The sequence below is a fragment of the Artibeus jamaicensis genome, unplaced genomic scaffold (genome assembly GCF_021234435.1).
Source record: "Artibeus jamaicensis isolate MK-2021 breed Jamaican fruit bat unplaced genomic scaffold, CSHL_Jam_final contig_525, whole genome shotgun sequence".
NCBI lineage: Eukaryota > Metazoa > Chordata > Mammalia > Chiroptera > Phyllostomidae > Artibeus > Artibeus jamaicensis.
The window spans coordinates 16,919,925-16,936,509 of record NW_026521874.1 but is presented as its reverse complement, the minus strand read 5'-3'; the positions used below and the strand labels follow the sequence as shown (position 1 = coordinate 16,936,509).

General features: G+C 58.6%; 2 protein-coding genes across 4 annotated transcripts in view; one reads left to right on the top strand and one right to left on the bottom strand.

Moving 5' to 3' along the window:
- OSBP2 (oxysterol binding protein 2) overlaps positions 1-16,585 on the bottom strand; it is a 131,917-nt gene that overhangs the window by 25,551 nt on the left and 89,781 nt on the right. For all 3 annotated transcript variants that reach the window (XM_037166805.2, XM_037166806.2, XM_037166807.2), the window contains one exon: positions 4,592-4,848. In XM_037166805.2, the coding sequence (XP_037022700.2) occupies positions 4,592-4,848 (257 nt within the window). The remainder of the gene's footprint in view (positions 1-4,591; positions 4,849-16,585) is intronic.
- LOC119043603 (charged multivesicular body protein 1B2-like) lies at positions 12,140-15,618 on the top strand. Its single transcript, XM_053669834.1, is given in 3 exon segments — positions 12,140-12,159; positions 14,896-15,044; positions 15,047-15,618. Coding segments are annotated over 3 exon segments (741 nt in total).

Genomic DNA, 16,585 nt, shown 5'->3' with positions numbered 1-16,585 from the left:
CTGTGTCCTGTCCTTGCAGGAGGCAGGGAGGACCTGCCAAGACGCTGCAGTAAAAAAGCCTATGAGATGCCAGACCCACAGACAGGGCGGTGGTCAGCAGTGGTGGGGGTGGGGCCTTGGGGTGAGGGTGGCGGGGGCGGGTTTCCTAACTCTCCCGCCCCAGCACAAGGGAGGGATGAGTTTATTTCTCCCCAGTGAGGCAGCAGGTTATAGAAGCTTCTGGAATCAGGAAGACAGGGGCTCATAGCCTCTGCAGCTGCCTCAGTTTCACCACTGTGATGCTGAGTGGGTGAGGGGAGGTCAGCGTGCAGAGGTCTGGGACACAGTGCGACCATGGGATGTTAATTCCTTTTCCTGTCCTGGCCCCTCATTGGCCAGCGGCCCACCCCAAGGCCTCCCAGCTCCTCCCTCAGGAGCTGGGGCCTGGGGCAGAAGAACTGCCACCTGGGAGGGAAGACGGCACCCAGGGCTGACTCAGCTGGGTGAACTGTGAGGAGGGGCCCTGGGAGCAGAGAGAGACAGACAGACACGACGGCTTCCCCGAAAAAGTAACCTCCGTCTGAGGTGGGACAGGTGGGCAGGGGCTGACAGACTGGCCTCTTCAGATCTGGTGAGCTGTCCGGGCTGACGGGAACCCCAAGACAGGTGGCCAGGGGGGAATGAAGGGAGATACGGCTGGGGAGGCGCTGCTGGGCCCACAGGGGGCGCTCAGGAGGTGTGTGAATCCCGAGCACCATTTCTCCCTCCCTGCCGAGAAGGGAAAATGTGTCTGCTCTCCCAAGGCAGCAGGGTGGTGAGGCTGCCACCTACGCGGTCAGGGAGGTTGGCCCACAGCCAGGTCCTACCCACGGGGCCACCACGACTGGAGAACCATCCACAGAGGCCCAGGAAGGGGGGGGGCTTTAGAGATAAACTAGTGTGGGTCCCCGTCCCAGGGCATCTCTTACAGGGAGGTGGGTAAGGAGCTCAGCACCCAGCAATGGCCCAGAAGCGGCCACTGTTAGTATTTTCCTTCCCTGCCAGGGAGAAACCCTCTTTACCCTTCTGAGCCCAGCTCCGTGGCCACTGCTTCTGCCCTCTGCAGACCCCACCCTGGCTGACAGGACACATGGCTGGCATCCCAGGGTCACTCTCCTGCTGGGCTGTGGTCAGCTTGGCCTGAGTCCACCTTCCAGCCACTCTAGAAACTTGGCCTTCAAAGGTGGGAGCGTGAGCTGCTGCCCCTATGTAACTACTCCTCAAGGAGGCTATGATGCTGAACCCACGTGTGACGGACCCTCACTGGGAGAGTCCTCTGGTCTATGAGCTCCAGGGACAGAGCTGAGTCCCTGCCTGGCGCGGGCCCGGGGCAGCTGCGCAGTTCTGGGTTTGAGTCCCATCAGGCAGGACCTCCCTAACTGCCTGAGCCACGTGGTCACGGCTTTGCCATGTGCCGAGGGGGAGGGTTACCCTGAGCTCACTCTGGTGCTGCTGACCTGCTCGGACGCTGCCCCCAGAGGGCTGGCCCAAGGCCCACCCCGCTCTGAGTCCTGCCAGCTGAGACCACAGAGCAGGCGGGGAGGCCGGGGCTCAGTATGACGTCCCCGTGGCTTCATTTCAGAGCACTGTTCCTACTTCTCAGCGACCAGGCTGGGTCATTTCTCTGCAAGGCGGGTGACCAGGGTGGCAGCGGGTGGTGACAGGTGGCTCTGCGGCCCAGGGCTGCGAGCAGAGCCTGTGCTTTCTCGCTGACCTCGTTCAGGTGAGGGCTCCTTGGAATGTTTTTCTTGAGGCATGAGACCTGCTATAAAATATCACATCCTGGGCAGTCCCACTGGGCCACTGCTGGGGACTCACCACCCTGCTGCCTTGGAAGGAAGAGCAGACACGTTTTCCCTTCTCGGCAGTGAGGGAGAAATGGAGCCCGGGATGGTGCTTGGGGAGTGGAGGGTGGGGGGCGCACAAAGCCTAGTGAGAAGGCAGAGGTCAAAACAGCAGGCTGAACTCCATAAGGCGGGCTCAGCACCACAGCAGTGCCCCTGGATTCCAGGGCTGTCTAGCCAGGAGGACCGGCTCCCTGAGCCGGCTCCGGGCCATGGTGAGATCCATGTGGGGCTTCTGAAGGAGGAAGGGGGACTGTCAGTTATCTGGGAGGTGGGGAAAGGTTGTGCTAGCGGGTATAGCACGGGCGGTGGGCAGAGGTGATGGGCAGAGACCTGAAAGGGGGGAAACTGTCGCTGTTCAATATTTCTGGTCCCGAAATCTCCTGGGTGCATCCTGTTCCCTCAAACAGCTACAGGGGGCGCCATCCTGTACACGAGGTGAGATCAGCACCTGAGGAGCAGTGGCCCAGTAACAGCCTCGTCACTAACCCTGCTCTTCTGGGAGCCAGTGCCCTGAAGGCTAATGATACAGACAGCCTTTCCTAAATTTGGAGGAGGTTAAAAAACCATCCCTCCACTTTTCTCCTGAAAGCTGAACAGCCCCAGATTCTCAGCCGTCTTGGGGAAAGAGAAGAGGAAGCAGCGGTCTCTCCCGCTGTGGGAAGGTGCTGCTTGCCCTGGGCCCTTTGATGGATGCATGTCCCTACGGGCTCTGGCTGGCAGTCTCTCCTTTCCATTCTACTTGCAGGACCCAGGCTCAGTCGGAGCCCACGGTCATTCACCATTCACAGCGCTGGGTGGGGACGGGTATTCCCCCAGCTCAGGCTGGGGGACTGCTGGACGCTTCCCTACGGGTCGGGCAGGGCAGGGCTGTGGAGCTGCTGTGGACCTGACGGTGGGGAAAACACAACTTCCTCCTACAGTGAGATCTGGAGGGACCGGAGGGATGCCGATTGGTGCCTTCTGGGGACAACTGGGGTGGCCTCCCCCATTCTCTATCCCCAACTTCCCAGAAAGGGCCCTGGCCGGGCTGCAACCCAGAGTTAGAAGGCATGCCAGGGACTCAGGTTCCTGAGATTGGGGGTTCACTACGGGGAGATGCGAGGTCGCCCTCCGTGTGCTGACCTCAAAGTGGGAGGGGCCTCCACAGCCCTCCTTACCCTCACCACCTGGGGGGAGGCATCACGCCCTCGGTGGGCCACACAGACCTGGGCTGGCACCCACGCTCGGCTGGGTGGGCGACTGGGCAGCTCAGGGGACTTCTCTGAGCCTCAGTTTCCACTCAGGCACTAACGATATCTGATGATACTAAGGAGGCGGTAGGGAGGGCAAAGTGGTCCTGGGTGTGAGGGGCTCCGCCTGGGCCTGGGGTGGGGGAGTGGGAGCCACACTGCTGCCTTAGTTACAGGTCCCTGGTCCAACCCCCTCCTTGTATCAGGTGGAGGTCAAGGCCTGGCCGGGGGCGGGGAAGCTCTGCCTAGGTGGCCCCTCTGCACACAGTGGGGCTTTGGGCACTGGGGTCTGACAGCCGTGCAAACTGCCTTCCCAGAACCGGCCTATTGGAGTCCCTTCCAGGTGAGGAGCGGCGCTCAGGAAGGCCGCCCAGAAGAGACGCAGGCCTCTGCACACACCGGGGCTACCAGCATGGCCTGTCAGGGCCGGCGCCCCACTTCTCTGCACCCCCTCCCCCAGTGGAGGGGACAGGGAGAAGCCCTGACGTCGGATGCACGCTAGCAGGTGGCAGAGCCCCGCCCGGAGCACGGCTCTCCTGTCACTCCTGTCCGACCTCCTGGTGCCAGAACCGAAAACAGGGTCACCATCAAACCCAGGGGCCCTGCTTCCCAGGAGGCGACTCACTGTGCACTCGGAGCGTGTGAGCCGTGTCTGTGGCTCTCGAGCAGGGACAAGCCTATGACGCCTGATCAAACGCTGCGCTGGAGACACCAGCGGAGCAGCTTGTTATCTGGGGAGACCCAGACTGCTACTCAAGGCAAAGTGGCTTCCACCTCAGTGGGTGGGCGGTGGCGGTGGCTTTGGGGATGGACAAGGAAACAGGAACCCGTCATTATGCCATTAAATGCTTAATATACCTGCAGGGATGCAGGGACCTGGGTCCCCGGTGTCGAGGGGCAGTAAGGAGGCCGGGGGCTGTGAGGGTGGTCACAGGAAAACGTGAATGCAGAGTGACGACGGGGCCAGCACGGAGGGCTGTGACTTGCCTCTCAGTTTACAGACTGGAGTTACTCGTTTGGCTACTGTCAGCTTGGCCTGACCCACAGCAGCCTCTGCTCTAAGGGTCTCCTGGCTCCTGGAACCCCCCACGCCTCTACCAGACATGTGTGCCCCTGTGGTCCCAATCCTGCCGCATCTGCCTCGTGACTCCAAAAAGCAGGAGCAGCCGTTGTAGGCCAGCGTGGCAGCCACGTGCTCACCGTGTGGGCACAGCTGGGAGCCCTGGCCGTCCTCAGCCAGGACTGGCCTTTCGCGGCCTCAACCCGATTCCATGCCAGCCCTGGTTTCCACCAGACAGTTAAAAAGAACGTCCTTGCCCAGAGACGCCTGCACGGATGGGATGACAAAGAGGACAGAACACGCGGGAGACGGCCAGCTTCGGGGAGGACCCAAGGCCACCTGAAGCGAAGCCCTTGACCTGTCGAGCGCCCCAGCGTCCCTCGGGTGCTGGTGACAGGGAGGCACCTCCCCCCTGGGCAGCCTGCGCAGGCACTTACGTTGATCATAGCATTCGACGTGATGCGGAAGAGCGTGGCCCGCTCGTTCACGGCCTTCAGCTTCTCGCTGCTCTCGGAGGGGATCCTGAGGCTGTCCAGCTCGTTCAGGGAGCGCTGGAGCGCCGCACCGTGCTTGGCGATGAGGTCATTGCACGTGCTGAGGTCATCTAACTTCAAGGAGAGGTTCTTGATGGTGTTGTGCAGTTCGCTCTTGTCTGTTGGGGTGGCAGTCTCGTCGTCGTCGTCCCCCGAGTCATCTGTGGGGAGACGCAGGGTCACTGTGTTTATCACTGACAGTATGACAGGCCCGCCCGGCCTGGGCGCACTCAGCAAGCACAGAGTTCTACGCCGTGCCGGTTCCTGCCCCCGGGCAAGGCAAGGTACCTGCCAGCTTTCCCTGGGTGGGCACAGGCCCTCCTGGGTCCGTGGGAGGGGACGTAAAGGGGGACCAGCTTCCATGATGGGCTACAGCTATGCTTTGGAGGGGGTAGGCCTATAGGCACCTGCCACCCCCCATGCAGGGCATCAGCCCCCTGGGCAGGGATGTGCAAGCAAGAGGGGCTGTACTGTGTGGGGAGCGGGGACACTGCGTGGGAGCAGCTCTCATTTCAGGGCCAGAGACCCCAGATAGAGCCCAGTCCCTTTCTCTGCATTCCAGGCCCCGCCCGAAGCAACCCACGCTTTCCCGCTGACCTCACTCAGCTCTCCCTGCTCTATGCCTCCCCGGCCACGCCAAACTGCCCTGTTCCCTGCAAACATGTGAGTGCCTGTACTTGGGCCCTTTCCCACTGTGCCCGCCTCACCGCACCTGCATTGGACTTGTTATTAGCAGTACACTTTAGTAAGCAGCTCAGAGGGTCCAAGTTCTGGTCCAGCTGCTGGGGATGCCTCCCCTACCCAGTCAATGCTGCTGGGTCTTCAAAGCCTGCCTGAAGACCCCCAGGCCAAAGTCCCAGCTCCCTGTCCTGATTCTGCCCCACCCGGTCCTGCTGCAGGTCATTAAACCCGTCTCCCCTGAGGGAGCAAGGCCAATCGCACCGACCAAATGCCTTCTGTTGTAGACACTGACTGTGGCCTCTCCAGGGTCCCATCAAGGTGGAGACTGTACTATTCCCAGGGGACAGATGAGGGAACTGAGGCTCAAAGAAGGGAAGTCATGCCCAGGTCACCCAGCTACTGTGCTGCTTCCAGAACCACTTTCTTCCTGTGAACTGGCCAGGTGGGAGCTCACTCTCCTCCCGGTCCCACCTCCTGCACAGCTGCCCAGGCGCCCTTGGTGAGCCCCTTCCTGGGAGTCTGCGTGCCTTAGATCCTGGCCCACCGCCAGCCCAGTGGTCACTGAGCTGTGGGAGCCTCTGGGGGTTCAGTGGGCAGCTGGTCTGGGCCCTGCTCCTGCTTTAATGCAGAGCACGGAGCAACCAAGAGGCTAACCGAGACCTGGGGATGCCGGAGCCTGTAACCAACTGCTGAGGGGTTTCTGAAACGCCTTCTTTCAGAAGTGATCAGCAAGAAACTTTTTTTGTAGATACAGGAAGTCTATAACCCAAGTCACAAAATTTTTCAAAAGTGCATGTTGTGAGAGAGCAGATTTTTGCCACGGTGAGCAGGATGTGTGGGGGTGGCCACGGCCGAGTCACGGCTCTGAGCTGGTGGCACTGCCAGGCCAGCCAGTGGCGTGGGCCCAGCTGAGAGGGGGTGCGGGGGGAAGCATCCATTGTACACTGTGTCCCTGCAGCCGTGAGGAGCCTTCGGCCAGCACCCAGGCTGGGGACAGGAGCCTCTCCCCCGGGGCCTGCCCAACTGCAGCCCCCAAATGACCTGCACCTGGAGACCGCACGCGCCAGGCTGGGGGCCGCTGGCTTTATGGATGTGAACGCTGAGCCTTACGGGGGTCAGCAGACCTTGACTACTCTTCCTGCTCTGCAGGTGAGAAAGTACGAGTTCCTGGAAGACGAGCCACCAGTTCAGATCTGAATCCTCTCCTCTCTCTGGATCGCCATAGAAAAGCTCCAGTGGCCAATGCCAGGCCCTGAGGGGGGCAGTGCTTCTGTTCATGCATGTTGATAACCCAGTGAGGGAGGCCTTCACCATATGCAATAACGTATTCACAGGTTCTGGGAATAAGGACATGGACACCATTGGGGGCCATTATTAAGTGACTGCACCGAGCACCTGGGGCTGAGCTGAACGCGCTGGGCTGTGCTCTCACTCTATCAGTGACCATCACATTTGACTTACTGGCCTAGGACGTGGTCCCCAGATGCTCCCGAGTTGATCACCAAGGCTCCTACCTGGTCACGGAGACCTCACAAGTCCCTCTGTCCTCCCCTCAAAGCCTGGCACCCATGCCACCTGACTGGTCAGGGGTGGGTGGTTCTGGGTCGGGCAGTCCTGCTGCGACCCCATGTGGCTTTGGTTAAGTGCCCTCGTCCACACACCGGGGATATTAACACCTCTTTGGGAAAGGACATTACGCCCCCAGTGCACAGCCAGTGCACAGCCCGTGCACAGCATCTGCCCACTGATATCTCTGCACCTTCATCAGCACAGCTCACTCTTGCAAATAAATAACCACTCTCAAATTTACTTCAAATCACAGAAACTTGGAACCAGTGGGAGCCCCTGTGTGTTTGCTCTGCCCCCGCCCCCATTCCCTTGAACCCTTAAAGAGCCCGCTCTGGCTGAAGAACCCACTGGGCACCTGTGCCAGGGCTGGGATCCTCTTTCCTGGGGGGGCTCCTGGGGAGGAATGGGTTGCCATGGAAGCAGCCAGCTCAGCGGAGCCAGGTAAGCTATTTTAAGAAGTGGAGCTTTTTTACACCTTCACAGGAAAATGGATCAAATTTCTGGGTGGGAAGTCATGCCAGGAGGCAGCTTTCTGAAACTCAAAAACCAGAAGGCTGCACAGCTGGTTTTGGATGGGGGCAGGGTGGTGACAAGGTGGGGGGTCAGAGGCCCCACAGCCGCCCCATTTTGCACTGTCTGTTGCTTGTTGTCTGGGAAACATGGCTTTGCCTTCACATGCCCACAACCTCCTTGGCTCAAGATGCAGGATGACTGGGGGGGGGGGGGTCTCCTCCCCCTCACACACCAAGGCTGGAGATGATTGAGAACAGCTCTGGCTCAGGATGGGGGGGCCTCAGGGCATGCAAGGTCAAGGGCCTGGGCAAGCCCAGTGCTCACCCCTCCCTCTGCACCCAGTGCTGGGCTGGACAAGTTTTGGGGGGAGGGGTGCAGAGATGGGTCTTGACAGGAGGACAGGACTGCAGGCAAAGGAAACAGGTCTGTGGGGGTGAGGGGACAAGCACAGGGGCCCCAGCAGGGTCCTGAGCAGGGAGGGACATGTAGGTAGCTCCTCTGTGTCTAGGTGCCGAGAAGGTGGAGACCCCGTGTCCCGTGCCCAGGAAGGCCCGGCACAGTGTCTGCCAGCGTCTCATCTCCTTCCTCCTCGGTTCTCCAGCCCCTCCCGTGACATCGGTGGACACCGAGGGCCCTGGTGCTTCCCTGCCTTTGCGCCTCCCCTGGACTTCTTTCCTCCTCTCTTCTGTCTGGTGACCGCCGCTCTCCCAAGGCCTGGCACTGGCCATGGCAACTGAGCCACTGCCCTGGACCCTCGGGCTCTGTCTCTTGGACTCCTGAGAGTTGAGCCTCTTGACCAGTCTCCAGCCAACTGGAGTAACATCCAAACATGTACAAAGAGCCCAGTGGCACCTTGGAGGACCAAGGTCACAGATTGCTCATCTCTGCAGGCCCAGGGGCTAGCTGGGCAGGAGACCACAGGGCTCTGGGGGCGCGGGTCCTGGGGGGAGACAAGGAGAGAAGCCTTGCCCCACTCTGCGGGGAGAGGGAGGAGGCAGCCACACCAGGAAACCCAAACTGCCATCTGCAGGAGGGCGGAGTAAGGCGGAGGAGGCCTAAGGCAGCCAGAGAATGTCACTGGACTGGCTGATTCGGGTTGGGGATGATGGGAGTAAGGGATACATATCGTCTGTGTCTGTGTGTCCCTGCTCACCCCAGGCTGCCCCACTGGCCCTGTCCTGCTGTCCTGCCATGCCACAGAAAAGAGAGCATAGGGAGGGAGGGCAGGCACACACAAGGCAGGCGACCCACTGCACCAGGGTCCTGAGGCCCACATGTCGGGCCGTGGCTTATGAGCACTTAGGTCACCAGCAGGACTAACCTGATCCAGCAGTGCCCCACTGGGCCGGCAGCACCGTTAATGGGGACAGGCACTGCTCCCTCCCCTCTCTGCCTAATTCCTGAGCCTCAGGATCTTTCTAGCTGGTAGTCCCAGCCCCTGGGTGGCCACACCTCCTTGGTGCTCCCAGACCACCTGCCATTTGGGGGCGGCTCTCATCCCATCCTGAGCACAAAGGACACTCGCTGAGCAGGGAGTGCAGCCTTTTTTTTTTTTGCAGCCTGGCTGCCCAAAGACACACCCACCACAGGGCCCCTGAGGGACAGAGACGCAGCAAGTGTGTCAGTTTCGGTTTCGTTTGGGTTTCGAGTGGGAGCCGTGGGAGTTGCACTCTTGGCAAAGCCCAGCCGTTTCCAGTCTGCAATGTTAGCACCTCAAACTTTCAGTTTCAGCAGGTCTGGTGATTTCTATTTAGATTTCAGGAGGTTTGTTAAGCTGCCCCAATTTGATCACAGAAAGCAATCAGTCGAATGCTGAGGAGCGACAGAAAAACGCTTCGGGGGGAGTCCGTGGGACGTCCCATAACCTCAGTGGGTCTGAGAGTGAGCAGTTGGGTTGCTGGGCGACTGCCTGTTCCGTGCCCCCACCTGTCATGCCATTCCCATGGCGACACGGCATGCCACAGAAATCACACCCCGCAGGGGAAAGGGTGGCGTGAGTCCAGCACAGTGTCTAAGGCCCCAAAGCGGCAGAGCTGGGGTGGGTGGCCAGGTCTCCACAGAGAGGCTGGTGGCACTTGCCACCCCATGGCCCTGGAGGTCAAGAGATTACAGGAGCTTTCCCACCCCCAGCCCTGAGATGGAGCCCGCACCTGCGGGGACCCTCCAACTGGCCTGGTGTGGGCAGATGGGGAGACCGGCCCTGCCTGGGGCGGCGCTGGTCCTCTGGTCCCCTGCGCAGGAGGTGGACCCTGCCTCACTCAGGCAATGGCGAGAAGGAGACTGAGAGGCCTTCCCGGAGCTCCGGAGAGAACAGGTTGCTCAAGACTATTGACAAGGAGAGGGCTCAGACAGTAGCCCTCGGGGCAGGGGTGTTGGAGAAATGTCCTGAGGCAGGGGCTGGGGGACGGCTGGCGCCCTGCAAGGGGCCTTTGGGAGGAGGTGGTTGCCTTGTGGAGGCTCAGGGCGGGAGGGCCATGTGGTGGCGCTGGTGCAGGAAGAGGGTGCCACTCCGGGGCGGGGCGGAGCCCTGAGTATGGGCACCCCTAAACCGCAGCACCTGAACACGGAGCATGGGGGCCAGGTCAGATGCGACAGGAAGCCACTGAGGGCCCTTGGGTCCCCTGAGGCCGGGCCAACCCTTCCTAACTGGGGAACCCAGAGGAAAGCAGGTCTGCCTTCCCCAGAACAGGTCCCGTGGGACGCTAGTCCTGCAGGGGGTTCTGCAGAAGCAGCGACCAGTGATGGACAGACAGCTTCGGAAAGCAGGGTGACGCCCCTCCCGCCAAGGGGGTAAGTGATTTAACGCTGAGACGTTGGGGCCTGAGGACAGTGGAAGGCATGTCAGGATCTAATCTGGTGGAAAATCAGATCATAATAAATAATAAATCATGAAACCTTGGCAGGCGGGTGGAAACCACAAGCCAGAATACCAGCGACCACTGGACCTTCATGGCCCCTCTGGGGCCTGGCTCCCCTCCTTCCTCACTGGTGTCAACACGGGTGTGCCTGGGGCACCGTGCAACCCCGTGAGGCTCTCTAGCACCTTCCTCAGGAGCGGGGTGCAGGGGCTGCACCCTCACCAGGGACAGCTATCAGCTATCAACAAGGACAAGGCAGGGCCTCAGGGATGGGTTTGGCCTCCATTCTCCCAGAGCTGCAGGGGCAAACACCTCACCCCACGAACACGGGTCTGCAGGGTTGTCTGTGCGGCAGCTGAGTCTCTGATCCTCCAAGACCCCTGGAGGGGCAGAGAGGCCAGCAAGCAGTGGAAGGCTGGGCAAACCCTTTGGAGAACAAAAGAACAGGCCTCTTTCCCTCACAGGAGAGGGCCGCGCACAGGGTTCAAAGCCACAAGACACAGGGAGGATGAAAAATAAGTGCATGAGTAATGTTAGGGTGTTAGGACACCCACAGAACTGGGTGCCAACAGGAGGCTGTGACCCCGCAGCCACAGTGTCCTCGGGATGACGAACGCTCTGCAGCAGGGCCCGCCTCCTCTAAGGAAACAAACCCTAGTGCAGAAATGGGGCATAAAAATAGAAGGCGTGCTCCAATTATGGCATCTGCTGTGATGCTGACAATAACCAACTGCCCACAGCCGTCCGCAGCGGGCAGAGTGCCCAGCCCACAATCGCTTCCACACTTAACCGGGGTTTCCATGGGGTCTCCTTCCTGGGTCATGCACCGCAGGGAGCTGACCCTTCTCCCAGGGCCTGCGTGCTCACTCACCTGCCCTGTCCAGGGAGGTCCCAGGGTGCAGAGGTGTGCTGCCCCCTGGCCACCCCAAGGCAGGGGCAGGAGGGCCAGGCCTCATGCCGACTAAGCTTGAGCCGTGATACTGCAGCCCACACCCCTGTGTGAACTGGCGAGGCAAGGCGGGGCCGCTGCTGCTCTCCCGAGCCCTCGTTTAGTGTGTGCGGGAGGCGCTGGGAGCGGCAGCTCCCTCTCTCCCGTGCCTTGTGCTGCCTGCTGGGGAGCCAAAGAAAAGGAAAACAAATCCTCTCCTTATCCCAACGGTGCAGGGAATGCGATTTCCTTGTGTCTGTGTTGAAGACCAGCCTTCGTCCCCGTAACACAAGTTCGGTTTTGTGTGCTGCTTGCTCACCTACTAGTCTATAGGGCTTTTCCGGGCTCTGTGACTCGGTCACTTGTTCACAGCTGTCCCGTAGGCCTTTGGGTTACGAGCTGTGGCCTCCCCTTGGCACTGACGGCTGGAGCCACCATGGGAACGTGGTGGGAGGGCCTCCTTCTGCCTTTGCTGGCACTTAAGGGGGCACCACCCTCAGCCCGACTCTGAGCAGAGCTCCTCAGAAAGTGCGGACCCTGCCCCCCACTTCTCCTACCGAGTCACCAGGCGCCCCTGGGACCCCGTCGCCCGGCTGACTGCCCGACCTGTAAGGGGAGCCTTTCATGCACAAGAAGCCCTCATGTGAGTGTTTCATTTCACTCAGCACGAATATCTGCTTCAAGGCCAGTGGGGCTAATTTCTACAGCGAGGCCTGGCAGGTCATACACGAGGACCCACTGGTCTGTCGCAGACGGCGTCCGCACTGCTGAGCAGGTCACTGGAAACTACTAACGTACATTTTCCTGGCCCCAGGACAGCCACGGCCGCTTATCCTTGGAAATCATCTGATGCCAAGTGATCACACTCGAGAAGTTTCCACGTGCAGCTGGCTCTTGGTGTCAATGACGGAGAGTGAGCTGAGGTGGGGGCCCAGCGTGGGGAGAGGGCTCCTGCCCCCAAGGAGCCACGGGGCCCCGAGGGGGCAAGGGCTGCACCTGCCTGGCTGCTCCCCACATCCTAGAGCTGGGCGAGCAGGAGGAGCTGAGTACAAACCTGTCGGATGAACTGAGTGGAGAGAAAGGGGGAGCAAAGTGTCTTGGGAACTGCAAGGCAGTGTGCAGGGGTGAGCCGTGAGGGGCATTAAGGTGCTTTGGGGTTAGAAGACAACTATGGGTTCAGGATATTCCTCATGCCAGCCCTGACTTTTGAGCCCATACAGGAATCCAAAGTGACATGAATCCCAACTCCATTGCCCTTGCGACCGGCCCCACCTCAGCCAGACCTTGGCTGGCCTTGGCTCCTACGCAGTTCCTGCAAGGAATCTCTTTTGCCCTGCAGACATTCTGGAGCACTCGCCCACCTTCTCTGTCTGCAGTGTGGTGGGTGGGGGTCCTGGCCCTAGGAAGAGCTCTGTGGGAAGCCAAGGAGGGGACCCAGTCCCTGCTGGAACCTCATCCTTTGAGCCATGTAAGGCAGACAGGCAAATTCATGTCCTAGAGAAACAGGAGCTAAAGCAGCCCCTGTAGTTTAATCAAGTTACAGACAGACTGGTCGTCTATGAAGAAGCCTTGGGAGCCAGCCCAGGGGCCGGGGTCTGCGGGACACGGTGATGGAACAGAAGGCAGATGATGAGAGGGACTGGGGCAGCCTGGCAGGCAGACCCAGGCCTGACAGCTGGGAACCAGGCCCCAGGGCTCGGAGCCGGAGTGTGGAGAAGGGGCTGGAGGGGGTCTGCTGTGGAAAAGACTCAGGGAGCCATTCACCAGCACCCCCACCCCTCTGCACTGGTCCTCCCTGTGCTGGTCAGCATGAAGCGGCTCCTGCGGAGGCTGCACTCTGAGCACCCAGGTCCACCACCACCACCCTGGCCTGGTCTCCTCCATATCCTGCCTGCTGATGGCAGTCACCGCCCCCCCACACCGGTTACAGGGAACCCATCAGCAGGACCAGGGAGGAAAGCTATCTGAGCAGCTGCTGCTGAGAAGGAACATCGATCTGAAGATACAGCCGTATTTGGGAAGAAGCTGTGTAAGAGGAGCCTGGGCGAAGACGAGTGAGGAGGGAGTGAGCTGGCTCTTTCCCCGAGAGGAAGAGCACGCAGGCCGGCTCCAGCCACCTGCTTGCCCAGCCGCCTTCAGTGGAGAGCTGCTGTCTACAGGGCCAGCGAGCTTCATTCTCAGATCCTTGACAGTTATATTCCTTACTGTAAATTAGTACATTGGGGTTTTTACTTTCTAAAAGAAACAGAAATTAGAAATCCCAACATGTGGGTGTGGGTAGGGCAGGGGAGAGTAATGGGGGAGGGAGAGGGGGACATCTGCAATTGCACAATAATAAAAAACAAAGAAACAAAGAAAAAGAAATTCCAACATGTGATACTATTTGTCAAGAACCTGAAGGCAACTATTCCTAAAAACGACAGAGAGATGCTTCAAACCGCCCAGTCCTGGTGACCAGGAGCTGGTACCTGGTCAGGAAATCTGGCCTTGGGGAGCCATGGTGGGGGGACAGGCGCAGAGTCACTGTGAGAGCAGGGGGGAGGGGAGGGGGGTGGGCTGAGGGGGAGGGAAGAAGAGGTGAGAAGGTCAGAATGGAGAAGGAAGAACCTAGTCACAGCAAAGTTTGTGAGGAGGACCGTTTGCCCACCTCAGGTGGGGCCAGCTGGCTCTCCTCCAGTTGCGGGGACCTCTCTGCTCAGGTGCTGTGCCCACGGGGAACCCCCCACAACCAGAGCCAGGCTGGGACCCTCTCCTCAACTTCGGAGCCACTTGAGGCACAAGGGTGTCTCACCTGTGCCACGGGGCCGAGGAAGGAACCTGGATGCACCAGAAGACACGCGTGCCACGCAGCCCGCAAGGGCATCAGAGCGCAACCTGGCAAAACCCGAAACCCCACAGCCGGGTGGGCTTGAGTTACAACCAGACGGTCTGCAGAGATCCGACATCGTTGGGCCAAGTTTCCGCCCAAGACCCATTTCATACTCCCCTTAAGGAGGTCACCCTGTGGTTGACAACTTTCTGGTGTCTTCCTACCGTATTCATCCTCATTGGAAGGGGGAGGGACTGGTGGGCATGTAGTGGGGGGGCTGTGAGGCCTCGGGGGGGCTGTGCTGAGGAATCTCAAAGGCCATTAAGCCCTGGAGGAACTCGGGCCTTGGAATGGCTGTGTCTTAAAAAGGCCCCTTTTCTGGAGCAGGTGAGCCCGAGGCGGAGGCCCAGGCAGCAGCAGCAGCCACCGCCTGCTGACGACACAGTCACATTACAGTTCCTCAGGCACTCTGCCAGACACGTCCCCCTGTCATCGCACCCCTGTGCCCTGGTTACCACTTCCACTGCCCTGAAATGTCAGGGGTGCCCAGGTTCTGGGAGGCGAGGTCTGACTCTGGACTTTGGCTGCTGGGGCCCTGAGAAAGGGATGTGGGGGCAGTGAGCACGTAATCCAGGGGACAAAAGAACAGCTTCTTTACAGTGAGGAAGGAACCCCCCGTAGAATTAGATATCTCATAAAAAAATGCCCTTCAAATAAAGGTAAACTAGAGCCGGCTGTGTGCAGAAACCAGAGGTGGGGTCGCAGGCCTGGTGCACAGCCAGCCACACGCAGGTCGGGACCAGGATGGACCTTAACCGCCCCCCCCAACAAACCTGTGCCGCTGTCCCAGGCTGTGGCCTCCTGGGAGCCATGGGGCAAGGTCGAGTGTGGAGAAGCACCTATTTCACTGGAAATTTTTTGGAAAGGAGCTTAATAGGAACGCCAAGAAATGCAGTGAAGAAAAGGCAGAAAAGGCCAAGACGAAGAAGGCCATTCAGAAAGCAACACAGAAGTTGCAGGAACGCCTGCTGAAAACGTGACCTGCCAGAAGAACCGAGCAATTTATTTCTTGGGAATGAGTGTGAGGGTGGATGCCGTGGCAGCGGGAGTTCAAACCACGGTGACCAGGGGCACGGTGACCAAGTCCACGGCGGGTGTAGTTAAATCTACGGAGGCTGCACTGAGAAGCAGGAACCTTGAAAAGATTTCTGCCCTGATGGGCACATTTGCACACCAATTGGGAACACTGGACGTTCAATCACAGCAAATGGAAGGCACCGGCTGCAGCACTACAACCCTAACACCACCGCACAACCAAGCGGATGGGCTGCTTCAACAAGCGGCAGGCGAGGCTGGCCCTGATCTCAATATGGAACCACCACAGGGTCAGACAGCACCTGCCGGCACCCGTGCCGCCTCCGCGGGGCAGGATGGACTGTGGCGGAGACTTGCTCACGTGTGGTCCAGAGGACCAGCACTTCTGTTCACTTCCCCTGCTTCTGGAATATTCCGTGTGCACACGGACAAGGTGCCCCCCATTCACGCCAAGAACACTGCATTATGGAATGCCTGAACACTGTTTACATGGCATGCCTTCACTTCACTTTTTTTTTAAGATTTTTATTTATTTATTTTTAGAGAGGGGAAGGGGGGGAGAAAGAGAAGGAGAGAGAAATATCACTGTGTGGTTGCCTCTCCTGTGGCCCCCACTGGGGACCTGGCCCGCAACCCAGGCATGTGCCCTGACTAGGGATGGAACCTGCGACCCTTTGGTTCACAGCCTGCGCTCAATCCACTGAGCTATACCAGCCAGGGCTGGCGTGCCTTCTTTTGCCATGCTGTCCTTTCCAGTACTTTAAGAAATTCCAGAGGGTTTCTACCTTGACAGACTTTACAGCTTTGTGTATTCTGTTGAAAGGTGAGGACTTTTTTTTTTTTTGGTAAATGACTTTGACCAAGCTGACATTAGCTTGTTGTACCTGAAACATCTTCGAAAACTGAGTCAAACATCTAGCAATGAAGTACTACAGAAGGAAAATGTAAAGGTTTCAGTTTCTTCTGAATTCAAAGTCATTTTAAATCTCTGTATTCACGTGCTGCACAAAACAAAGGCACAGATGACATGTGTACTTGACATGTGTGCGCAGCCCAAACCCCTCAGGTGGCGTCATTCGGCAGACACGCTCTTTCTTGTGTTTGCTTTTGCTCAAAAGCACGAATGTGGTTGATTCGCATTCTGTGTTCATTAGCTTTTGAATTTAGATAATTATTGGGATTTTTACCCAGTAATTTAATGACTATGATTCAAATTTCTGAAATTAAAAAAAAGGTCTGACAATTATACAATATAACTAGAAAAAATCTATGAAATTAAAGAAAGTAAGGCTTCCTTGGTTTTTAAATTTTTCTTGGCTAAATATTGTAAATATTGTAAATGTGTTGTTAAGACTCAGGGAAATTTAATCTTTCGTACTTACAAATGAAATTGAAACACATTTTAAGTGATTCTTCCATTTCTACCTTAACCTCCGTATACTGTA